The sequence below is a fragment of the Crocuta crocuta genome, unplaced genomic scaffold, assembly GCF_008692635.1.
Source record: "Crocuta crocuta isolate KB4526 unplaced genomic scaffold, BGI_CrCroc_1.0 scaffold70, whole genome shotgun sequence".
NCBI lineage: Eukaryota > Metazoa > Chordata > Mammalia > Carnivora > Hyaenidae > Crocuta > Crocuta crocuta.
The window spans coordinates 5577392-5603516 of NW_027528417.1; the positions used below are offsets into that span (position 1 = coordinate 5577392).

The following is a 26125-nucleotide window of genomic DNA, read 5'->3' on the forward strand; positions in this document are numbered from 1 at the left end:
TGGCCATAATAAGAAAATACATTTCAGCTTTATATGAAAAGTGAACAATTAAAAAAAAATTTTGTGTCCATCAGTTTCAGAAGTGTTAAATAAAAATTGCACTACCTCCATTATATGGACTGGTATATATAGCTGCTAAAAAGAATAAGTTAATCTATACATACAGACATTGGTTAAGTAACAAAAGCAAGTTCAGAGTAATATATCTAGATTATTGCTATTTCTGTATTAAAAAGAAACAATTCAAACTACATATATGTGTTTGTGTAAACAACTATGAGTATATATCACAGGTAATATACACACATAAACACATAGAAAAGGTCTAGGCAGTGCTGTCCAGGAGAATTCTCTGTAATGCAGTCAGTGTTCTGTATGTGCACTAATATGGCAGGCACTAGTCCCATGTGACTGTTGAAATGTGGTTAATGTGACCAGGAACTGCATTTTAATTTTATTTTATTTTGATTAATTTAATTATAAACTGTCTTATAGGGTTAGGAGCTACCGTATTAGACAGTGCAGGTTAACTAGGGGTGCCTGGGTGGCTCAGTTGGTTAGACGTCTGACTTCAGCTCAGGTCATGATCTCACGGCCTGTGAGTTCGAGCCCCACGTCAGGCTCTGTGCTGATGGTTCAGAGCCCAGAGTCTGCTTCAGATTCTGTGTCTTCCTATCTCTCTATGCCTCTCCTCTGCTCATGCTCTCTCTCTGTCTAAAAAATAAAAAATAAATAAACATAAAAAAATAATGGTTAAGTCTAGTAAAGATGTGAGGCTATATGCCTGTTAACAGACTTTAATTTTACTATATGTATCTGTAATTTCACAGTGAGGATGTACTTATAAAATAATTGTATAATTTTCAAGTCTAAAAATACTTTAAAAAAAAAAAAGAACAAAGAGTCAGTGTTAGGGTGGTATAATGGAGAAGAAAATGCTGGGCTTGGAGTCAACTCAGATTTAAGCCCTTTCTCTGTTTTCCAAACCTCCTTGAACCAGATTTCTTCACATTTGAAGAAAGATAATAGTGACACAGTTGGTGAGGATGTTGAGAAGTTACATAAATTCAGCTAGAACCATGCCTAATCCCCCCCAGTAATGAAGAAAAGAAAAAATAGAGATTTCCTATTGCAGATGTAACATGTTAGATTACTGACCTTATCTCACTGACGACCCAAAATCAAAGTCAGATGGTAAAGCATTAACTTTTACACAATTAGGGAATTTTACATCACTTCCAAAAATATTGAGTTACTAGGTAGTCAAGTGGACAGGTAGGAAGATGGCCTCCTGTACTCAGAAAATTCGAGACAGGTTTCTGTCACCCCTGTATATAGACCACTCCCATTTGAACCGTTGTCACAGTAAAACCTCCCCATTCTTCCATCTCTCCTCCTTTGTCTTAGTGCTAGAAAACATCTTTCATGGATACTTGCTCATAGGAGAGCTTTTCCGTTCTAGACTGTAGAGGCCATATTTATGGGCAGCATTGAAAATATTCTGAATCCCCTCCTTGGGCTGGAATGAGTTTGGTCTCTAGTGCCAAACTAGAAAGAGAACTGACAGAGGAATTCATGAAGGTAAAGATACTATGGTAAAGTTTCGGAGAAGAGTAGTTTTCCATTTACAGAAATGTACATCCATTTTGCCAGTAGGATGGATTTTAAGCAGTGATCAAATGTTTTAAAAGGTTCTGATTTTATTAATGTTGCATGAAAAATTATTTATAAATAAAATGAATAATCATCTGTATTAATTGTTTGGGGGAATTATATTCTCTAGGATTTCGAGCAGTCAAATTTACTTTGCACACCAGAGATCTGCTAAGCACAGTATTGTATATTCTCAACTCCTGCAGTTTATCTGTTGAACATATCCAAAGCTTGAATTCTAATGTGTATTCCCAGCCTCTCAAAGAGGCTAAAAGGATGTCTGACAGGCCCATCAAGTGGGACAAGTCTTATTACTACTTTACTGGATTCAAGGACCCTCATGAAGACCTTGAACAAGTCTCAAGAATGGAAACAACCCTCACGTATGTAAAAGTTCTTATTTAATTAAACTTATTTGTAGTTCATGTTTAAAGTTACAGTCTAATTTTTCAGGAAAAATAATTCTGTGAATATAGTTAACCCAGTGACCAATATGAAAAAGATAGTTCACACTTCTTAAAGTGGCCAGAATACTTCCAAATGTATTTAATTTGTGGTCTTTTGATGCCAAACAAATGCAGGAAGTTGTTTTAAATTTTAAAAATTCTACTCCTCACAGTTACCCCTGGTATATGGAGAAAGGATATATATATCTAAGACTATAAAAAAATATTAGGAGGTGCCTGGGTGGCTTAGCTGGTTAAGTGTCCGACTTCAGCTCAGGTCAGGATCTCACAGTTCGTGGGTTCGAGCCCTGCGTCAGGCTCTGTGCTGACAGCTAGCTCAGAGCCTGGAGCCTGTCTTCGGATTCTGTATCTCTCTCTCTCTCTCTCTCTGACCCTCCCCTGCTGGCGCTGTCTCTGTCTGACTCTCAAATAAAAAACATTAAAAAAAATTTTTTTTAAATATTAGGCTTCTTCATGTAAGCATTTCTAGTTTCTTCACATGGTTTAGGAGTAATGTTCTTTAGTGTAATAGTCCATACATAATAAAAATGCATGGAGACTCTGAGCTATAAAATAAACTAGTCCTAGTGATGTAAAATACAGCATGGGCACTATGGTCAATAATACTGTATCGTGTATTTGAAAGTTGCCAAAAGAGTAGATCTTCAGGTTTTCATCACATGAAAAACAGTTTATAACTATGTATGGTGATGGCCATTACCTAGACTTAAGTAAGTGTAAGTGTAATATATGCTAATTAGTATAATATACACTAATATCATTATGCTATATACATAAAACTAATGTTATATGTCACTTATCTAATTTTTTTTAATATTTCATCTGGAATGTATTAAGAAAGAATAACTTTTAGTTATAAAAACCATGTATGAAATATTTCTCTGTAATTTATCTTGTTTATAAAGTCACCGTTAATGTTTTTTAAGTCAGTCTTTTGTGGACTCCATAAAGACCAGCAATATTCTGCTCCTGTGGTTGTACCTAAAGATTCCACGGCTTACCAGAGGATTCTCACTTCTCACAACATGGTAGATTATCCTTAATCATCCACTGGCAGAGCACTTGCCTTGTAGATGACCTGTCCCATTAGCTAATTAGATTCCAAGCAAGGCTGAAGAGACAAGTAGCAGAGTCTGGTACAAAGGGAGACAAGTATCTGCCTGAAGACATATCTGTACATGTCTGTGGTGAAGGGGTGTCTCCGATCTGTCTGTATGTGTAGCTAATAGGTATATCACCTCCCTAAATATGTGGATTTTAATTGTTCAGATTTTCTTTGTAAATAAAACCAAGATGAAAATGTGGCTATGGGATGTTACTTTAATGATAGACCAGCAGTAATGAAGATAGTAAGAAGTAGGGATAAGAAAAAAAAAATGAGCAGTCATGGTAGGATATAAAGTGATGATTTAGAAAAAAAAGTTTAAAAAAATAAAAGAGATGATTGAAGGTGAATTGTGTGCAGAGGTTACAATGGAAGTCAAGTAGATTGATGTGCCCTTGAGCCGCTTCAAGCCCCTTTGAGCCCCTTCAAACCAGTCTTGACCTTCTCCCAAAAACAGATAATTGCCCACTTTGAAGGAATTGTAGAGAGGGCTGGTTTTATGTTAGTTTTTCCCAGTAAAGATTCCAGGAGATTTTATCCTAAAAGCCAGAATGGTATCTGTATCAATTTTTGCTTCAATTATTAATGTTTTTAATTAGTAGTTATTTTAAAAATAATTACAAAATTGTTGAACCATTTTAAAGCTTTCAACTCATGAATTGAGTGACACTGCTTGATAAGATTTAGGGTACCTATAACTCAGCCAAAACTTCTTAACCACCATGGTCATTTTGGCCATCTTCAAGTTTTTATTTGTATTCTTGTATTGTTTAATTTCATCTTATATATATGTAAATTGTAGAAGAGGAATCAGAAAGAGCACATGCTAAAGTATATGGTCAGAAGGAGCATCAAATTTACATCAAACTGATATTCACTTATTATATTCACCTGATCAAAATCATCTTGGGAAACATGTTAAGATACTTCTAGTATTAAAAAGAGAGGATATAGTAGCAATGTTATTTAGTGTAGACTTTTAATTTTTTCAATAATTTTGTTTTTGTTGAGAAGTACAGGCTGAAATAGTCTCTACTTATTGTGAATAAAACACAAATTATGCAAATAAATCAGTTGGGATTTTTTTAAAATAGAAGAATTATCAGGTCGTAAAAGCTCCATTTAGTCTGTTTTCGTATTACATCTGGTAATTATATTTCAATCCACATTTTGGGACATGCTGTGTAATTCTGCATTTCTTAACAAACTGTGCTTTATCTTACTTCAAACTCATTTTACTATATAACCATATAAAAAGAGTAAAATTAAATTTTTAATACCTCAGGAGTTTTCTTTAATTATATACTGTACTAGGAATTTACCAGTATCAAAAAGATTAGGAAATGCCACTCCATGCTGTAGATTTAGTATGTTCATATTTTGAGTATGTTCTCTTGATTATCAAATAGTATTATAACAAAAATGAATTTAATTACATAATTTGTATTTGGAAGGAGCCAACAGGATCCATTTCTGTCTAAACAAAATAATCCCAGGGGCACCTGGACGGCTCAGTCAGTTAAGTGTCCAATTCTTGATTTTGGCTAAGATCGTGATCTCAAGGTTCATGGGTTCGAGCCCCGTATCGGGCTGTGTGCTGACAGTGTAGAACCTGCTTGAGATTCTCACTGTCTCCCTCTCTCTCTACCCCTCTCTCTTTTTCTCTCTCCCTCTCTCTCAAATAAACTTTTAAAACAAAATAATCCCATATGTAATATCTTTCCCAATGAGAAAACATAAACTGTAAAAAGACCATTGAAATGCTATTCTATCAGATCTGGAATGCCAATAAATGTCAGACTTCTGTTTTCTCCATTAATATTTTGCTTATTTATAGGCTAAGTCAGTGCTTTTCAAATTGCAAGTCATAACACAGTTTAGTGATTTGGGACCAGCAAAGTTGCTTTACATTCTTCCTTTTTAACATTTTTTTAGGTATATGTTTTCAGTAACTTTAAGTGGTGTTTCTCAAAATACTTTTTTGAGTTATATGTAAACATGTGTATATGCATATGTGTGTATACTGAGTCTCCATTTAAAATCTCTTACTGTGGGTTGCCATCAGAGAAGTTTGAAAAGCTCTGGTGTAAATGCCATGTAGTTCCATGTAGTTTGAAGCCTAGGAGTTTGAAATTTTTGCCATTTTAACTTTACTGCAATGTGGATCATGGCTGTCCTTTCCATCCTCATAAATCCATGAAAAACTGAACTTCTCTTGAGTTACTGAAATCTTTTTATCTCAGAAGAATCATTAGCTTAAGAACTAAACCAAATGTCTCTTCAGTTTGCAGTCTGACTTTAGACTCAGTACATGATATTCCTGTATTCGTTTTTATATATCACTTCCCTGTGACTTCATTTCATTACCAGCATTTTTTCTCTTTCCCTGCATCTTATAACAATATATGTTTTATATTTATCATTATAAGTATACAGAAATCATTTTTGGAACCAACACAAGGTCTAACAAATTAACTACCGTGAGATACCACTTCATAGCCTAGGATGGTTATAATCAAAAGAAAATAACAAGTATTGGGAAGGATGTAGAAAAAAACATGTCTAATAAAAACTTGTTTATAGCAGCATTATTCATAATAGCCAAAAAGTGGAAATAACCCAAAGGTCCATCAACTGATGAATGGATAAACAAAGTGTGGTATATTCACACAATGAAATAGTATTTGGCCATAAAAACAAATGAAGCACTCATACATGCTACAGTTGGATGAACTTCGAGAACATTATGCTAAGAGAAAGAAGTCATCACAGTGGATCACATACTGCATGATTCCATCCATGCGAAACGTACGGACTTGGCAAATCTGTGACACAGGAAGTAGATTAGTGGTTGCTTGCAGCTAGAGGGGAGTTCTGAAGTAACTGCTAATAGGTACATGATTTCTTTATTTTTTTTTTTTTTTTTTTTATTTTTTTTTTTTTGAGAGAGAGCGGGGGAGGAGCAGAGGGAGAATCCCAAGCAGGCTCCGCACTGTCAGCACAGAGCCCCATGCAGGACTCAAGCTCAGGAACCGTAAGATCATAACCTGAGCTTAAATCAAGAGTCGGATGCTTAACCGACTGAGCCACCTAGCCACTCTGCTACATGATTTCTCATTAGGGTGATGAAAGTGTCCCAAAATTGCTTGTACTGGTGATTGCACAACTCTGAGAACATACACTACATGTACGGTATGTGTGTTACATTTCAATAAAACTTTTATTTATTTTTTAACTTTAAATTCCAGTTCACATACAGTGTAATACTAGTTTCAGGGTCCAGTTCACATACAGTGTAATATTAGTTTCAGGGGTACAATTTAGTGATGCAATACTTCCATGCAATGCCCAGCGCCCTCCTTAATCGCCATCAGCTATTTAACAGTCTGGTAACCATATGTTCTGTGTAGTTAGGAGTCTGTTTCTTGGTTTTCTTCTCTCTCTTTTTTTCCCCTATGATAGTTTATTCTGTTTTGTAAATTTCACATATGAGTGGTATAGTATGGTATTTGTCTTTCTCTGACTTATTTCACTTTCTAGTTCCATCCACATCATTGCAAATGATTTCTGGCTGAATAATCCATTTAAGTTTATTTATGTATTTTGAGAGAGAGAGAGAGCAATGAGCAGGGGAGAGGCAGAGAGAGAGGATTCCAAACAGGCTCTGCACTGTCAGCTCAGAGCCTGACATGGGGCTTGATCCCACAATCAGTGAGATCATGACCTGAGCAAAACTCAAGAGTCTGATGCTTAACCTACTGAGCCACCCGGGTGTCCCTACACCATGTCTTCTTCTTCTTCTTCTTCTTTTTTAATGTTCATTTTTGAGAGAGAGTGCATGTGAGCAGGGGAGAGGGACACAGAATCTGAAGCAGACTTCAGGCTCCTAGCTGTCAGCCCAGAGCCCAGTGCAAATCTTGAACTTACGAACTGCAAGATCGTAACGGGCCAAGGTCTGATGCTTAACTTACTGAGCCACCCTAGCTCCCCCCACTACACCATGACTTCTTAATCCATTCATCAGTCGATGGACACTTGGGCTCTTTCCAAAATTTGACTGTTGTTGATAATGCTGCTATAAACATCAAGGTGCATGTATCCCTTCAAAAATAAATAAATGTTTTAAAAAATTTTTAATATGGTTTAACTGTATTTTATTATAGAATAAATAGAAGATGGCTCTTTAATTTCAATAATAATTGTAGTGGACTTCTCCCCATTAAAAATCAAGGGTTCAAATTTTACAAATGACCATGATTGTAAAATTAAGAATTAAATGATTTTTACGACAAATTCAGGCATTAATTGTCCTTTTTTTTTTAAAAAATGTTTTTATTTATTTTGTGAGAGAGAGAGAGAGCTCATGAGCAGGGGAGGAGCAGAGAGAATCCCAAGTGGGCTCTGTGCTGTCAGCAGGGCAATAGGCAGGGCTTGAACTCACAAACCATGGGATTATGTACTGATCCTAAATTAAGACTCGGATGCTTAGCTGACTGAGCCATCCAGGTGCTCTTAATTGTCCTTTTTTTTTTTTTTAATATTTTTATTTATTTCTAGAAGAGAGAGAGCGTGAGCAGGGGAGGGTCAGAGAGAGAGGGAGTTACAGACTCTGAAATACAGAGCTCCAGGCTCTGAGCTGGCAGTCAGCACAGAGCCCGACGCGGGGCTCGAACCCGTGAACCACGAGATCATGACCTAAGCGAAAGTCGGACGCTTAACCGACTAAGCCACCCAGGCACCCCTAATTGTCCTTTTAAATCCATTTAGAGAGTAACATAGAATTCTGTCTCTTAGTTCTAGAGTATGGGCAGTCAGGATAACCATGTGTCTCCATATTGGACAAGAAGGTATACTTTTCTCTTTGCCTTATGGTTTAATTTGCATAGTCAAATGTAGGTTGTTTGGTGATCTCCTGAGATCAAATTGAAAATATCAAGTTTGGATTTAAAACAACATTAGGTAATAGAAGACTCATCTTTCCCTAATGAGGTAATAAGGTAATGGAGGAAATGAAACATTTACAGAAATTATTATACAGACTGTGATTGTTTCTCTCAAAAAGAGATACTGAAAAAGTACACTGGCCAGTCATAGGACAGAAGTTAGGGGGAAGGTATGTCCAGACTAGTTCTAAAGTAAAATGTAGCTCTTGACTTACTTCGTTTGTTTTCATAGTTTTTACTTAGGGGAGAGAAAGATCATTCAAAAATGCTTCATGGGAATCTGCATTGCTTTCTCCTAGACCATAGCTGCCTAAAGGAGACTAGTACTATTGGTTTCTCTTCCCTGCACCCCAGATTCTGTATTCCCCCTAACCTACATATTCAGTTTTATTTTGTCATTCCCCTTAATTGATTTTATCATGTCATTCCCCTTAATAACTCATGGATTATCCAGAAAAGCATTTCTCTTTTTCCCTGCAGAGCAGATCCTTAGGAATTTATGAAAGTTCGTGGAGGTTGATGAGAGAAAATAAAGAAATGTCAGGAAGAGACATATTTTGGGGAATTTTTGAAAAGTAGAAAGCAGATGAGAGGAGAAACAAGCTGGCCAGAACCAAGGCTGCTCTCCCCCTCTACAACTTACTTCTCTTGGAGGGTCCAACCAGTGCTCTAAAGGACAAAAAGATGATTAAGATGATTACTTCTATTTTTCCACAATAAAGTTTAGTTTTCCTTTTGGTTAGTTGCTTTTGAAGAGATACAGATATTTAAATATCCTTTTACTCACCTCATTCTTTTTTTTTTTAATAGTTTATTGTCAAGTTGGTTTCCATATAACACCCAGTGCTCATCCCCACAAGTGCCCTCCTCCATGCCCGTCACCCCCCTTCCCCTCNGTGGAGTTTGGTGAGTTCCTTATAGATCTTGGATACTAGCCCTTTATCTGATAGGTCATTTGCAACTATCTTTTCCCATTCCATCGGTTGCCTATTAGCTTTATGGATTGCTTCCTTTGCCGTGTAGAAGCTTTTTATCTTGATGAGGTCCCAAATAGTTCATTTTTGCTCTTGATTCCCTTGCCTTTGGGGATGTGTCCAGTAAGAAGTTGCTGCAGTGGAGGTCAAGGAGGTTGTTTCCTGCTTTCTCCTAGAGTTTTGATGGTTTCCTGTCTCACATTTAGGTCCTTTATCCATTTTGAGTTTATTTTTGTGTATGGTTTTTACTCACCTCATTCTTACCCATTAGCTCTAATCTTCATTGATGATTCTTGCCTGAATCACAGATTACAATGATAGCATCCAGATAGCAGTTTTCTAATTTCATCATCCCTTCAAGCTGGCCCCTATGTCCCTGTCATTCCTTGGGAAGTCTCACTTTCTCATTCAGTAAGTCATTCCAGGATTCTCTGGACTGTCCATGCCCCAATGTTTGATTCAGCCATTTTGTCAGAAAGCTCTGGTTCCTTCTTTTTAACAAGGAATGGTGTTTAGAATCCAAGGTCTTGGTCAGCTAGATGTGCCCAGTAGCTCCCAAGCCTCTCATAGCTGATGCCAGGAAACGAGTATCTTTATCTACATGAATGTAGGAAATATCATGTTTAGAAGCTTCATTTTTATCTCTGTGTTTAGAAACAAAACACAAAATTTGTTCAACTAGACCAGTTGATTTTTATACACTAAATGTAAGAATTCCAAAAGTCAAGTCATGAGTGTAGAATCATAAGACTATATTTCAGCCTACATAATAAGACATTTTTGTCTCCAAACCAAGTATGGCATGCTCTTTAATGATTCGTTTGTCAACAAATCATGCTTTCTCTTATGTGATTTAAAGTAAATTGAATAACATGTATTAATAAATGAGGAAAATCTTGAAAAATTATAATGCAGTAGCCTATAATAGGGATGTGACGTAAGATATTTTTATTTATTTTCTTATTTATCCCATTATGCACAGGATGACAAAGTTTTTACCAACATTCTTAAAAAGAATTATGAATTACTCTGCAGAGTAGGTGAATTAAAAATTAATTAAATGTTGAATACCTTTACTTAGAGGATAAAGTCCCAGTTCCTTCTCCCAGTGTGCAAAAACCTTGATGGTCTGACTCCCCACTTCCCTCCCCAGTCTCTCTCATCCTTCCCCCACTCAGGGCATCATCTGATCTGGGAGTCTTGACTCCCCTCACAGTTCCTCTCGCACTGGCATGACTGGTATGCCCTTCCCCCATCAGTAATCTGCCTGGAAACATCTGCTATGTCTCTCAGTTACAGGTCACATATCACCTGTTCTACAGAATCTTCCAGACAGAATTCATTCTTCCTGTTTTCATAAAGGCTCATGTATCCTAATTTCTTATCTCCGTATTCCTTAGTAGGTGTGTCTTCCTTTACACAGCGACTTTTTCTTCCTTATATCTCAACACAACACAGTATCAGGCATTTGATAAATGAATAAATATTTTATTGGTTTCAGGATTATCAACTTTGATCATTTTTAAAATGTCAATTCTGGCAGTACCTCTTAAACCCTTTTCTAGTTAGATAACTTTCTTTGCATAAAAAAAATTAAATTTTAGTTATGCTAAACCTGTTGTTAGATTTCTAGAGATGGGATAAAGGTTTCAAACTTCAAGATACTTCAGAATCCGTCATGTGTGCTACACCTTTCAGTAGGCTATACTAGCTCTTCACTCACGCACATCAGTCATGTTCATGGGAGACGGTAGAGCTACCACTTCTACCAGAGCAGATGGGCAAATAATGTTATGGTACAATTAATAAGGTGGAAAAGTCAAACTCAAAAGACCCATCTAGGGGTGCCTGGGTGGCTCAGTCTGTTAAGCGTCCGACTTCGGCTCAGGTCATGATCTCACAGCTTGTGGGTTTGAGCCCCGCATCAGGCTCTGTGCTGACAGCTAGCTCAGAGCCTGGAGACTATTTCAGATTCTGTGTCTCCCTCTCTCCGACCCTCCCCTGCTCACGATGTCTCTCTCTCTCCCCCTCTCAGAAATAAATAAAACACTAAAAAATTAAAAAAAAAAAAAGTCCCATCTAATGGTGCTGGTGACATTTAGAAAGCAGTGCACGTGGCTAAAGGAACTTGCAAACACCACACTGTGGGTTCTAGTTGGGTAGAGTCCAACACCTTCCTCTAGTTTAATCTTCATCATTAGTGCCCTGAGCTCTCAGTGCTTACTCCACTGTATCTCTATCCAAGGTCCCCAGTGGCCAGACCTTACCAGTACAGTTGGTTTTTGTTTTTGTTACCCCAGAGTCTCCAAAAATACCTGTTTAGTTCCCTGGGGCTCACCTCCTTTCCTCCACGTTACCACATGCCCTGTTGAAGTCCACTCTGCTACTCTGGGCTGTACTCCACTCTGTCCACCTGGTGTTTAGCTTGTAGTTTGGTAAAGACTTGGTTAGAAACTCCATTTAGCACTGGGGCTGCTCTACAGTAGGGCTTATGACTTTCAGTACTAGAAGTGTTGGCATTCTAGTCAGTATAACAAAGTATATATGTCTGTTTTTTTCTTTCTAGATCCTGGTTAGATAGCAATGGGAAAAGTGCAGTTAAAAAGTTGAAGAACAGTTTGCCACTTAGAAAAGAACTAGATCGCTTAAAAGACGACCTGTCCCATCAGCTGCAGCTCTCAGACATCAGGTAACAAAGAACCTAATTTGGAGTAAGCATGTGTTTATCTATTGGTCAAGCTCTCCAGCAGTTAGATAGTTGCATCTTTGACTTTAATTATTCTTGTTTATAAAAAGTGTTCAATTATCTTTTTCTGAAATTATCAAATGTTCATCTGTGTAAGAAAACAATGATCCATTTCTTGTTTAAAACAGTGAACTAAAGCTTAGATACTAACATTTTTAGCATAGCAGTTTAAGTTTTTAAAGTAATGTTTATAAGAAAAATATATTCCATATGTATATAATATATAAAAGATAATTATTCCTCCATCATGTGAGATTAGTATACAAGTTTAAAATGAAGGGAGAGAGAAAATGGGTGTTGTATTCTTGGCTCCATGTTTTATAACATGTTTTTATATATATATGATTTTTTTTTTTTGAGAGAGAGAAAGAGCATGCACTAGCAGGGAAAGGGCAGAAAGAGAGAGAGAGAGAATCTTAAAGCAGACTCCATGCCTAGCACAGACCCCAATGTGGGGTTCAATCTCACAATCCTGAGATCGTGGCCTGAGCTGAAAGCAAGAGTTGAACACTTAACTGACTGAGCCACCCAGGTGCCCCAATAAGACTTTTTTTTTTTTTTTTTTAACATATATTTATTTTTGAGAGATAGAGAGCAACAGAGAACGAGCAGGGGAGGGGCAGAGAGAGAGGGAGACACCGAATCCAAAGCAGGCTCCAGGCTCTGAGCCGTCAGCACAGAGCCCAAGGCAGGGCTCAACCGCGAGATCATGACCTGAGCTGAAGTCAGACGCTTAATGGACTGAGCCACCCAGGCGCCCCCCCCAACATGACTTTTTAAAGAAGGTTCCATTAACCTGGAAATTGCAGTTACATAAAGATACATATAGGCGATTATTATAAAAACAGATCTAACAGCTGTTAAAATGGTAAGGACAGGAAGGCAGGGCCTGGTGTGACTCGGTCCCCAGGCCTCACATTACAAGAGCTCTGACATGCTGTCATGCTTGGACATTGCCATTACTGTTCGCTGTAACCTGCTCTGTTGTTTTCAGCCCTCATTATCAGGATATTTTTTCTTCTTTTGAACTAAAATGACTACTTGGGTACCATAATAACACCTTTTCCTTGTGCCTACCCAGTATTGAGAATATGTATATGTTCTGTTCTTACACATGCAGATCATAGTGGTTTTTGTGGGTTTTTTTCAAATCATAGTTTTATAAGAGAATTCGGATTTCAAAGAAAACGAGTGGACTTGGGATATGTGGGGTGTTTGGATTTGTGCTGATAGCTGCTCTTTTATCAGCACATCAATATTTTTAGGTCCTACTGTGTTTATAGAGCATTGTTCCGATTCCACAGTCTAGTAGCAAAGACTTTTCTAACTCACATCCAGATAACAAGATCTCTTTTAAAAGTTTGTAAAATAAATTTCTGTGCATAAAAGAACTTTTTCTAGTGCAAATTCTAAATGGTCTATCAAAGAGACTGGGATTAGGAAAACGAAAGAATTTTTTAAGGGATTTCTTAAACATAGAAACAAGCATTATGCTACGATATGGTGTAGAAATTTCTCAGCTTTGACTTTTTACCATGGTAAATATCAATAAATGGAAACCACATAAACAAAAGCTCTCTGGGTTCCCCATTTTTCAGAGTGCAAACGCATTCTGAGACCAGAACATTTGAGGACCGTGGGCGTAATGACTTTCCACTATTGGAAAATTACCCAAACCTCCGAAAGATGGAAACATTGTGACCAGTGACGTTATTTCAGTCTGTGTGAAAAACCATTTCTTGATAAGAACTGTATTTAGTAGCTCTGTCACAGTGTTAATTTTCCTTGAAATTATGTCTTTTTTCAACTGTGGACTAAAGGAAAACTTTTGAAATCTGATTTAATCTTATCAGAAATGACATTCCTCAGAATCAGTGATAGGCTGAAGAAGGAACCTAAGGGTTTTGAGAATGTGTTTTGAGTGCCTTACTCCTTCACATGCATGCTCCCTGTGATTTATGCTGCCTGTGCTGGAGGAAGTGATCCCACTTTGCATGTATGGGAAGGAAACTTTAGGAGGGCCAGTGGCAGCTTGTTCAAGGTCACAGAGCTAGTAAATCACGGAATTAGAATTCAAAGGTGGGTGTTCTGATACTGCTAAGATCCATGTTCCTTACATTTGCACACTGGTGCCTCTGTGACGACATGTGAGCATCCGGTTCCGTTTTGTCACTAAGATTTAGTGTTCATTTATAAAACAAGTAGATTACATGTCATAAAAATCACCTAATCTAGAATAAGATGAAAAGAATCTGATAAGCCTCACTGGAATACCTAAATCCCAAGGCCCCCAGGTGGGGGGCCTGAATTTGGCTCAGGTCATGATCTCATGGAGCATGAGTTCAAGCCTCACATCGGGCTCTGCACTGACTGTAAGGAGCCTGCCTAGGATTCCCTCTCTTCCTCTCTCTGCCCCTCCCCTACTTGTGCTCTCTCACTCTCAAATAAATAAATAAACAAGTAAATAAATAGAACTTAAATCTAAAACAGAATCATCATCATTGAATGATGTTTGGAAAAGATTTTTTAAGTGTTTCCTATTTCATTCTCTTCTTTCTCTTCCTTTTTTCTTTTTTTTAACTTTAATTATTTTGAGAGCGAGAATGACCCATGACCTGTGCTGAAACAAGAGTCTGATCCTTAACAAACTGAGCCATCCAGGGGCCCCTTGTTCCCATATTTTAAAAGAGAAAACAGCATAGTATGTTTGCTAGTTTTATTTATTTATTTGTTTCTTTATTTAATTTTAAAGAAAGAGCAATAGGGGAGAGGCAGAGAGAGAGAGTCTTAAGTAGGCTCCGCAGTCAGTGCAGACCTAGACTCAGGGCTTGATCCCATGACCTTGGGATCATGACCTGAGCCAAAATCAAGAGTTGGACATTAACCGACTAAGCCACTCAGCTGCCCCTGTATTTGCTTGTTTTAAATCTTTGGATACCCGAACATAGCAGTAATATTTTTACCCGCTGGCCAAGCATTCATTTTCCATTTGGTTGCTTCATAAAAAAATGAGCTAGTTGAAAAACATGCCAACTTGAAAAAGGCATTCACAGCGGTTAAGCGGCTGGGGCGCACACACCCCCTTCCCTCAGGGGTGCCCGATGTTAACATGCCTCTGCTTTGGTGTCCTAGGTGGCAGAGGAGCTGGGGCGTCGCCCATCGCTGTAGCCAACTTCACAGCTTGGGCCGTCTAGCACAGCAGAACTTGGAGACACTTAAAAATGCAAAAGGTACACAATTTCCATTTTCTGTTCAAATATCACACAGCTGTTATCCACCTCTGAAAATTGTGGAGGAAAACTAAGGATTAAGAATCCTTACAGATATGACCTTATCACAGCTGAATTTTTAAATCTGTTCCTTTGAATAATTTGTCTTTAAGCTTCTACTGAATTTAATCCTGAGTTTGTACACTAAATTTAAGTAATTATTTGCACAGTGATGAATGAAGCCTCTCTGGACAGTGACCAAAGGGTTTGTGTTTTTATCATCAGGATGTACAATAATATTTACAGACCGCTCCGGGATGAGTGCAGTGGGCCATGTGATGCTAGGAACAATGGATGTCCATCATCACTGGACAAAAGTAAGGAAGAGTTTACAAGCAGAAGACTCTCTGATTTGTTACCAACATACTTTTGTCTCAAACTATGCTGTTATGTCAATGAACTAAAAAAAAAACTTGAAACACAGTTTCAGCTGTTTTCAGATTAGATGTTTACTATTATGTAGTTAAAATACTTACAGGCCTGATTTTTAAGTCAGTTTTTATTTGGAAGTTTTGTAGTCTTTTCTGAGGTACAGCCTAAAAGGTTTGCATTCTGCTGTTTTAACAGATTCGTTGTGTTATAATTGACATACGATAAATTGCACAGGTTGCATATTATTTGATGAGATTTAACAGGTGTAAATAGCCATTAACCACAATCAACATAGTGAACACATCCATCATCCACAGAAGTGTACTTGGGTCCCACCCTCTCCGCAGACAACCACGGCATGCTCTCTGTCACTGTAGATCAGTGTATATTACTAGAGTTTTCTATAAGTGGAATTACAAAGTATATACTTCTTTTTTGGGGGGTTCTGTTTTCTTTCAGTCAACAATTTTTCTCAGATTCATGCATGCTGTTGCATGTATCAGGGATTTATTCCTTTTTATTGCCATGTCGTGAGTATCCCATCATATAAATCTACCACAGTTTGTTTATCCAGTTACCTACTGATGGATATTGACTTGTGTCAGATGGGCTTTTGGAAATAAAGCTGCTAGGAGCATTCGTCCACAGATGTTCATGTGCACATAGTTGGATCATATGTTAGGGGATTTTACCTTTTAAGAAATTGCTACCACCTGTGATGGTTTTCTTTTTAATTTTAGCAATTCTACTAGCTGTAGGGTTCGCTCTCATGTGGGTTTCCTTTGCATTTCCCTAATGACCCATGACGGAGAGCATCTTTTCATGTGCTTATCTGCCATCCACGCACCTTCCTTTGTGAAGGGTATATTCAAATCAAATATTTGGTAGAAAATATGTGCAAGCCATGTATGTGACAGAGTCTGTGTATCTAATGTATAAAGAACTCTGAAACTCAACAGCCAAAAAAAGCAAAAGACATGAACAGATTTGTCACAGAAGATGACCTACAGATGACACATTTTTTTGAGTGGCTAAAATGAAAAAAAAGCGATGCCACCAAATTCTGGCAAGGGTACAGGAAAACTGGATCACTCCCCTGTCACTGGTGAGGTGTAGAGTGCTACAGGCAGTCTGGTAAGGAGCGCGATGGTACACACCTGAACAAGGGTGACCATAGGACCCAGCAGTTACACCCTTGGCCATTTGTACAAGAGGAGTGAAAAATTGTGTTCCCACAAAAACCTGTACACAGATGTTCATAATAGCCAACAACTAGAAAACCTCTAGTGTCCTTCAGTGTGTGAATGTTTAAACTGTGACACATCCACGCAACAGAATATGAGCCAACAAAGAGGGAGTGAAATACTGACACCAGCCCCAACTTGGGTGGATCAGCACAAGACATTGTGCTGAATGGAAAAAGCCAGTATCAGAAGATCACATACCAAGTGATTCCACTTCCGTAATATTCTTAAAGTAAAATTGTAGGAAGAACAAATCAGTGGTTCCCAGGGCCACAAAGGATCCCTAGGGCGGATCTGTTCTATATCTTGACCGTGATCATGGTAGGTTAGTCTACACATGGGATAAAATTGCACAGTTAAATACACACACCCCATAAACACACACACACACGCACACACACATGTGTAAGTTAACCCAGTGAAGTCTGAATAAGGTCAGTAGATTATTGTCAATGTCAGTTTCCCAGTTGTGCTATTATACTGCAGTTTTGTAAAATGTTACCATTGGGGAAACGGTGAAATATGTATGAATCTACAATTATCTGAAAATTAAAAGGTTTTAAAAGGTAGTTACCATTCATACATAGATAACTCATTAAGAGAAAAAAATGAAAAAAGTGTATAGGGAAATTATCTTCACGAAGTGTTGGATATATTTTTATATATAATGTATTATATATTATGTATAGTATTTATTATATATTATTATATTTATCATAAATAACTTCTATACCGATACAACTTGTAACAGAGTTTTTGAGGCCTTTCAACTCCTCTGTAAGCTGTACATCACCAGCTCTTTACATAAAGTCTGAGTCCCGAGTGCGGCACACAAGGGCCTTCCCCAATCCAGCCGTACCTGCGTTGTCAGCCATGTCCTTTCCACGTCAGCCTTGTGTGTTCCACACGCGGGCCACACTCCAGCCACGCCCGGCTCCAGAACTCAGAATGTGCCGCCCCCTCTCATGCTTCCATCTTTACACATGTTCTTCTTTCTTCCCCCAGAACACTTCCACGTGTATCCTAACTCTTGCTAAATACCATTTCTCTTTTAGCTCTCAGACTGGTCACAGTAGATTTCCTTAGAAACCTTTGCTTGAACCTCTTCTCTGTATCCACTCATTCTTACGTGGCACTTAGTACAAAGAAGCCTGGTTCTTGTTTTGTTTCCTTGAAAAGCAGAATGCACTTCTTATAATCTGTACAGTGCAGGTGCCCAATTTAGTGCTTAAGTACATGGGACATGCTCAGTAATATTTACTGTATTGATTGAGCTTTGTTGGAATTAAAGGTAACATCTGAGGAAATACGCTTGGAGTGGAACTACATGTACTTTGTTTCTCGGACCCTTCTTTATTAGACCATATAATCATTCTAAATGAATTTGAGGTTCTTACCTGATTATTTAAATGTTAGTACTTAGGGCTTATTTTGATTTGGAACATATTTCATTTTTTCTGCAATCTCTTCAGTCCTATCTAAAAATTCCTAAGGTTTACTGTGGTTTGTTTTGAATATTAGTATTTCCAGCCCTACATTAAGTCTTATCACTTATTTGAGCTTTCCTTCTAGGAAAACAATTTTGTTGTTAGAATTTCTCAATGCCACTTACTGGAATCCTAAAATAGAGGTATTATAATAACATAAAACTAAGTGTTTCTTTCACTTTTTTAAATACTGTAGCTTTTTGAAAGATTACCAAGTTATTTTGACCTTCGGAGGAGGCTGATGCTCTTAGAAGACCAAATAAGCTATCTTCTAGGTGGCATACAAGTGGTTTATATCGAAGAATTGCAGCCAGTATTGACACTTGAGGAGTATTACTCGCTTCTTGACGTGTTCTATAATCAACTGCTGAAAAAGAGAGTACCCTTTCACCCTCGAAGTCTGCGTGGTTTACAAATGATCCTTAACAGGTAAATATCTAAAATAAGAATTCGTTTTATTCTTTCACTTAGATGTGTATGTAGGTTGATCAGATGGTTTTGTGTTTCAGTGTGTGGTTCTTAGGAACTAAGGAAAGAGCGTTGCTGTTAGCAACACTCTTTACACATTAAAAAAACCGTCATGAGAGGACTGAAGGATCTAACCTCTAGAACATTTTTGAAACATGTTGCCACTTCAAGGCAAAGTTGATCCTATGGAAAACCTTATAGCGTTAAACTAATGTTGAATCAACAGCCCATATTTTTTGTGCATACTCTGTTTTCATAGCCTGTGCTTGGTGTTTAAATGCACCCCTCCCCATGAAGGGGGTTCTGCCTCCATTTACAGTTGAGGGTGACCATTCGGCGAGGAAGAATGTGCTTCTCCTGAAAGTGTATCTCTTTGGGGACAGCAAAGTATAAGTTCGCTATACTGTTAAAATGGATTTTCTTGAAAAATTCTGTTAGCACTAATCAGACCAATAAAATATTTGTTCTGGGGGCAGTGTGGGGGACGAGAGATAAGCGATTTTTCCTTTTATGTGTATTTCATTACAGTGACAGATACGCTCCAAGCTTGCATGAACTCGGGCACTTTAATGTCCCAAGCCTCTGTGACCCAGCAAACCTCCAGTGGTTTATTCTCACCAAAGCCCAACAGGCAAGAGACAACATGAAAAGAAAAGAAGAGTAAGTGCTATGAGCCCTCTGTCACAGCCTGCCCGTCAGTCTGTTAAAAATGCAGGGCAACCTGGGTGTCTCAGTCGGTTAGGCATCCGACTTCAGCTCAGGTCATGATCTCACAGTTGGTGAGTTCGAGCCCTCCACCCGGCTCCCGCCATCAGCACAGAGCCTGCTTTGGATCCTCTGTCCCCTTCTCTCTCTGTCCCTTCCCTGCTCGCGAGCTCTCTCAGTAATAAACATTAAAAATTAATAATAATGAGTAAATAAAAATGCAGGTATTCAAAATTCATAAATGTGGGACATAAAAACTGCATTAACTTAGAAGATTGACTCGTTGGTGCATATTCTGTATTTACTTATCCCCCACCTTATTCTGCCAGGAATTGCACCTGGTGTTTTCTGACACGAGTCTAAATGTTAGCACCACCATGTGCCTCGATTCGAGAAGCAGGGCTTATTAATATAAAGGTCAACTCAGGAGCAGAACAAAGAGAAGAGTGTCGGAAAGAAAGATGACAGGCATGTGTACGGTTTAAAACTTTGAGAACTACTGATGCAGAGTCTGAGTTTAAGTAACTGAGAAGAGATGTTAAAGTAAAACGTTGTCGCCATGCATACGCAGGCCTGTCTCTGTGTGGCTCGATCTGTGAAGGAATCCTAGCCAACAGTCCTGTTCTGTGGGCAATGGATACTGCTTGGTACTGTTTCTACTGTGAAGAAAGGAGGATATTACATTCAAAACAGGGTTGTTTTTCTAAAGATGTTGGCAGAGGAGGTTTGGATATGGAGCGGGCATCTGCCAAGGCTGCAGTGTGCCCGGGGCCCTCTGCTCCCTGCCGCCCGGGAGTGTTTCCGGTGGGAGGTGCGCGGGGCGCAGCGGGGCGCAGCGGGGACACGCAGGCTCGGGGGCCCNTCCGTCCCTGCCGATGGCTCGTCCGGAAGGGAGAGCGGTGGCCGCGGAGGAGGCCACGCCCGTCATATTGGCGAGAAACGACGGGATGGGTTTGTGTGTAAAGGAAGTGAAGGGGCTACGCCTCTCTGGTGGCCCGTGGGGCTGGTGACGGCTCGTGGCCACGAGGACCCTCCCGGGCCGGTTGGTGACCNCTCTGTGTAGGATCCGTGTGTTGCTGCTGGATTTCGAGGAAGTCAGAGAGATGCAGGTCACGCGGGTTGGCTTTTGAAAGTTCCTTCCTGTCAGTCAGGTGAATGCCGTGACTTCTCACAGCAGCCAGAGTGAGTTCCTCTGCGAGAAGCGCGCTCGGGCGGGGCCCGCAGGCCGCGCTTGCTTCGCCCCAGCTGGACGGGAGCGCCTCTCCCAGGTCCCCCAGCTTTGCCCTTCCCCCCCCCGCGGCTCCCCCTCCTCATCCCCCGTCCGCCTTGCTCCCTCACACTCGCCACCGTCGTCCCTGACACCGTCGTCCCTGACGGGCTCGCGTCCGTATTTGCCCCTTGCCTGTGCGCCCAGGCGGAGTGTGAGCCGCACGAGGGCAGACACTCTCCCTCCCTCCAGGGCCAGGGTCCGGGGCCCGCGGGGGCCTTCAGGGAGTTGATGGACCGAAGGCTTGCTCTGGCCCTGGAGGCGTCAGCCCTGCTTCGGAGCCCATGGAGGGGAAGCCCCTTTGTTGCTGGTACGCCTGCCTTCAGCCTTCCGCAGACCTGACCCGGGGCCCAGGGCTTCCCTCCGCCCCGCCCTCCCCCTCCCCTTCTCTCTCTCGCGCTCTCTCGCTGGTCTCCTCGCCCCAGCAGGGCTGCCTTGGGCGGCCTTCCTTATAAGCCCGGGGGGTGGTTGAGACTACGGTCTTTCCTCACATGAGGGGTCTTCCTAGCCCGCGGATTTCACCTCTTAGCCGCACACCTCTGCGAAGTGCATTTCGAAGCGGAGATGCAGTCTGTAAAAAAGATAAAAGCCCGCAGGCCTTCTGTCTGAAGAGGAAGGGAGCTGGGGACCTCGGAGTCCCTCTGCGCCACCTTGCTGGGCGGTGTAAAGCCACTGTTCTAGGCTAACATCTGGGTCCCGCGTGGCCCCACGTGGCCTTCTCCAGACCGCAGGACCCGTAGTCCCTGCCTCTTCATGTCGCGCAGCTGCCAGGCAGAAGGTGGGCACGGTGTGTGGAACCCCGACTTGGTCTGGAGGAGGTAGTAGGAAACCGCACAGCTCTTACGGAGGGTGGTCGTGAGCTGGGGTACCCGGGCCTCGCGGTAAACCAGCGTCCCACAGGCCGCCCTCACGCAGGGTCTCTGGTGATTCACTCCTGTTTCCTCCTGCCCTGTGTCACATACCACAGATGGTAATGTCACTTGGACACACTGAGAACAATCGAAGTGTACAGTAATAGAAGAATGTTTAAATAATCTTGATACCGGCATGTAGGGGAAACAACCATTTAAAAGAATGCTCACCGGGGCACCTGGGTGGCCCAGACAGTTGAGTGTCTGACTCTGGCTCAGGTTGTGATCTCACAGTTCGTGGGTTAGAACCTTGTGTCCGGCTCTGTGCTGACAGCTGGGAGCCTGGAGCCTGCCTGGGTTTCTGTGTCTCCCTCTCTCTCTACCCCTCCCCTGCTCACTCTCTGTCTCCCTCTCTCAAAGATAAATGAAGATCAAAAAAAGAATGTTCACTTACTCAACGACTATTTATTGAGGACTTAGGTGCCTAACAGGCCCCGCGACATCAGTCACTAGGGCAATACAATGCAAACAGACACATATTCGATATCAAAGGCAGAGTAGTTAAGCTTTATTTTTTTTTTTTTTAAAGTAGATATAATTTTTGTCAGGGGGAAGAAGGCCCATTTCCCCCTAGGAAATGTCTGGCCCGATTCATAGCTTTAGAAGGTAAAGAATGCACCACCCACGTCAGTCTCTCTTGTTTGTGCGTCCCGTTTTCCTCTGTTGTTGAGCTATGAACAGAATAAAGCAAAGAAATTATAAGGAAATGAAAAATAATTTAGTCTACAGACTACAGAGGTACCCAGAAAGGGAAAGGCTGTTCCCCACTGCCTCCCTGGTGGAGGGGACAGCCCTGGAGAGGGCCTTAGCAAAGGCTGGCCTCAGTGGGCTTGAGTCTCCTCCCCAAGGTTGCCCCCAGACGGACTGCTGGGCCCCCCTGATTATGACGGCTGTGGCCTAGGGGTCAGGACAACCCAGGGATGAGATCAGAGGCTTCTCTTAGAAGGAACGGGAATACATGGCCTTGCCCAGAGATGGGTATAAACATGTGTGCCTGGGAAACCACACAGGAACTCGGCCACAATGCAAAGCTCCCATTTCAAGCCAGATTGTTAATATCCCTTTTTTTTTTTTTTTTTTTTTTGAGCAAGTGAAAAAAGCCCTTTATAGAAAAAGTTTGTCAGTCCCTGCTGTTGATGGTACCTACGGTTCTTCCTGTCTAATCCTGGAAGGAGTGGGCACAAGGCCACCTGGAACATCCTGAGAACCTGTCAACACTAACTGCTCTCCAGCTCCTTGAATCGCTAAGCAGCATTGTCTGGAATCTTCTAGAAAAAAAACTAGCAGCACCTGAGAATGTGTTCTGGGTTTTGTTGAAGGGAGCGAGTCTGTGATTACAGACTCCTGCTACTAAGAGCCGGTGACTGCAGGGCCTTGTCTGTCTGCAGGTATTTGTCTAGGCTTACAGACACTTAATGCTACTTCTCTCCTTCATGCAGAGATTAAAAGTGGGAAAATAGAGGGCATGTGGGTATTTGTAGCCAGCGCTTAACTTCAATTAGACTTCTTCAGAAACCCTTAACACTGGCAACTTCCCGTGGGCTTCCCAGGCGGTACACACACTGTTCCACACACCCCTGGAGGGCATGGCAAGGCGGAGGCCTCTCTCACTCATCCTGAGCTTTGGAGGATTGAATCTATTTTCTAAAACATATTCATAGGGGCAGCTGAGTGGCTCAGTTGGTTGTCCGACCTCGGCTCAGGTCAGGATCTCATGGCTGGTGAGTTCGAGCCCCATGTTGGGCCCTGTGCTCACACCTCGAAGCCTAGAACCTGCTTCAGATTCTGTCTCTCTGTCTCTCTCTCTCTCTCTCTCAAAATAAACAAAGATTAAAACATCCGTAAACATTGACCACCTGTGGGATAATGTATTTAAGACACCAAGTTCTGCCCTGAGTTGTCTGCTTCACTCAGGCCCTCGATGGAAGAGGCACTGTAGCCTGTAGGGAGGGGAAGGGGAGGGAGCAGAAAGGGAGCTGCCAGTTGGGAAGGGAGTGGAGCCAGCCCCTCCTCCTCAGGGGGCCAGCTTGGGTATTTGGTAATTTCCAGGAGTCATTCCTGTCCAAGGGTCCAAGTGCAGGTGGTTCCTAAAAGTAAGGCTTTTACACCCTGCGTTCTGCTTCTCTGGTCACTGACAGCGGCTCAGTGAGGCAAGATTAGAACTTTTAAATTATGCATTATTTTTACCCATTGCTGCTAAAAAGATTTAACAAACACTTTCAGAGACACATGCGCAGTAACTATTGGCATGTCTTGTGAGCATGTAATTTGCCCCTTGTGGGCAACACCATTTTCAGTGTGGAGAGTAGAAAGTTAGAGCCCTGATGTGTAAAATTCGATCTATACTTTGTTATTTTATTTGGTGATAGCTTGTAGCAATATTATGTTTATTTTCAATATAACAGGTTAAAGGTTATTGAAAATGAATTGATAGAGGCTTCGACGAAGAAATTTTCTCTGGAAAAGTTTTATAAGGAGCCCAGTGTTTCTAGTATACAAATGGTGGATTGTTGTAAGAGACTTCTAGAACAGTCACTGCCTTACCTCCGAGGGATGCACCTGTGCATTTCACATTTTTATTCTGTCATGCAAGACGGGGACGTTTGTATTCCTTGGAACTGGAAGGATGGAGAAGCCGTTAAGTAACACAGGAAGCTGCATTATTTTTTGAAGAGACAAGAGACCGTTAAGCTTATTTAAATCCACAATTTAATATAACAGTATTATTTACATATTATAAGAACAAAGTTTCTAACTGCTGCTCTAACAGTAGACCTTTTCTAAAATTAATTTCTGCTACAAAACTTGTTTCAAAAGGTTTTCTCTCCCAGTCTTTACGGTGTTTCCTGTCTGATTGGCAAGACTGGGAACAAAGCTGTCCGTGTATGGGAACCTACTGTGTGGTATGTAAGTGAGGGCCCTGCGGAGCTGAGGGTATGTACTCGTATGTGCGGGAACGTGGGGAGGCGTGACCGGGCCTCATTCAGTGCAGCTCCGAAGTGATGGGACTCCGTCAACACACAGCTTTGTAGCTGCATCTCATGGGCGGATACGAACTCGCATTTTGCAGCCAGCAAGGGACAGTTGCATCCAAAACAGAAGACTGACGGTCGACAAAAATTAGATAACCAGATTTTTCCTGAAAGAAAGAGTTGAAGGAAAAAAAGCAACTGAATGTATGTATGGTATTGACATTGCCCTCAGCAGTCTGATACCAGTTTGTTAAAACATCTTAGTGACAGAAAATTTAGGTGAGTTTTCCTGCCCATTAATACGTCACAACTGCTGGTAGCGTGACACAACACAGTGAAGGCCTTTGGATCAGTGAGGGGACTCGGGTTTTTTGCGGCCACACTATCTGGAGAAACCCTTGTTTGTGTCCCACAGACTCCAGCAAGTAGTCAAGTGTGAAATGGCCCAGGCCATAAGGGACTGTCACCCCCTCAAGCCCGGTCTTCCTGTTCCTGCTGGTGTTTCTCACGCGGGGTAAAGCCCCTCGCAGCCACACATGTGCGGACACAACACAGCCCGGCCCTGAGCCCGCTCTGGAAACACGGGGCTTCTCTCTCTGCAGTTCTTTGCCTTCAGATAACGTATTTCACCAGATCCAAAACCTCTTCCGCTTGCTTCTCAGGACATAAGGGGAATCTAGTTTGGGACACCGTGTTTGTGGCTCCTCCTGCTTGCTGAAGAAACGAGAAAGGAATTTTCTCCCCACGGTGCCTCAGAAAGGGAAGGAGCTGCTAACCATTCTTAAAGTATATTTCAAATTCATCTAAAACACCGATTGTTTAAACTGTTTAAATTCAAATGTGTGTTCAAAACTGATGTGTAATCTTTATAGTTTGCGCATATCATCCCTGTGAACGTTCAGTAGCAACTATACTGATTTTTTTCTTCCCTAATGTAAAAATGTTGCCTATAAAGATTTTCCAGAGCCAAATGATGGGGGTGAAAAATTCCTTCCTTAAAAGTCATGTAAGAAAATTTATTGAAAAATAGTTTTGAATTATGCCATTTCTAAAATCAACTAATATAGAATCCTCAGTAATGTGTTTTGAATTGGACTCTGAGAACTGATTGTTAATAAATAATCCATTAATCAGATTATTGTTTTTCTTATTCAGGTGTTTATGGCATTACAACTCTTATGACATAAGAAATTACAAGAGATTGATGGCCTCACTTACATCAAAAGCCACATCAGTCTGCAGGACAGGTCTCCCCAAGCCCCACTTCCTCCTTCATTTCTTAAAGACCTCTACCTCCAGGCAGCCCCCCGGGCTAATGAGAGAGTGGGGGGCACTGAAATGGGCAGGTGGAGCAAGAGGGGCCAGGGCTGCGGTCTGGAGTCAGTCTCCTCTAGAACCTGCGAGGACTCTGCACATCCCAGGCAGAGGCCCCTGAGGGGAACCCCGGCGGCTCCGGCCACTGTCCCGGCACCCGTGTTCCTCCCTCCCCCCTAATCCAGCCTCGCCACCCCACCCCACCCCACCCGCCCTGGCGGGGCCCGG

The 26125-nt window shown here is 41.0% G+C and overlaps 1 protein-coding gene across 2 annotated transcripts in view; it reads left to right on the plus strand.

Annotated features, from left to right (window-relative positions):
* TCAIM (T cell activation inhibitor, mitochondrial) overlaps positions 1–25718 on the plus strand; it is a 50881-nt gene extending 25163 nt beyond the window's left edge. Inside the window, exons 5-11 of one of the 2 annotated variants that reach the window (XM_077754301.1) lie at positions 1784–2036; positions 11709–11831; positions 15021–15118; positions 15383–15474; positions 18457–18689; positions 19257–19388; positions 24017–25718. In XM_077754301.1, the coding sequence (XP_077610427.1) occupies positions 1784–2036; positions 11709–11831; positions 15021–15118; positions 15383–15474; positions 18457–18689; positions 19257–19388; positions 24017–24257 (1172 nt within the window). In that variant the 3' untranslated portion in view covers positions 24258–25718. The remainder of the gene's footprint in view (positions 1–1783; positions 2037–11708; positions 11832–15020; positions 15119–15382; positions 15475–18456; positions 18690–19256; positions 19389–24016) is intronic. The other variant, XM_077754303.1, reaches the window with a different exon arrangement.
* Positions 25719–26125: the final 407 nt, after the last annotated feature.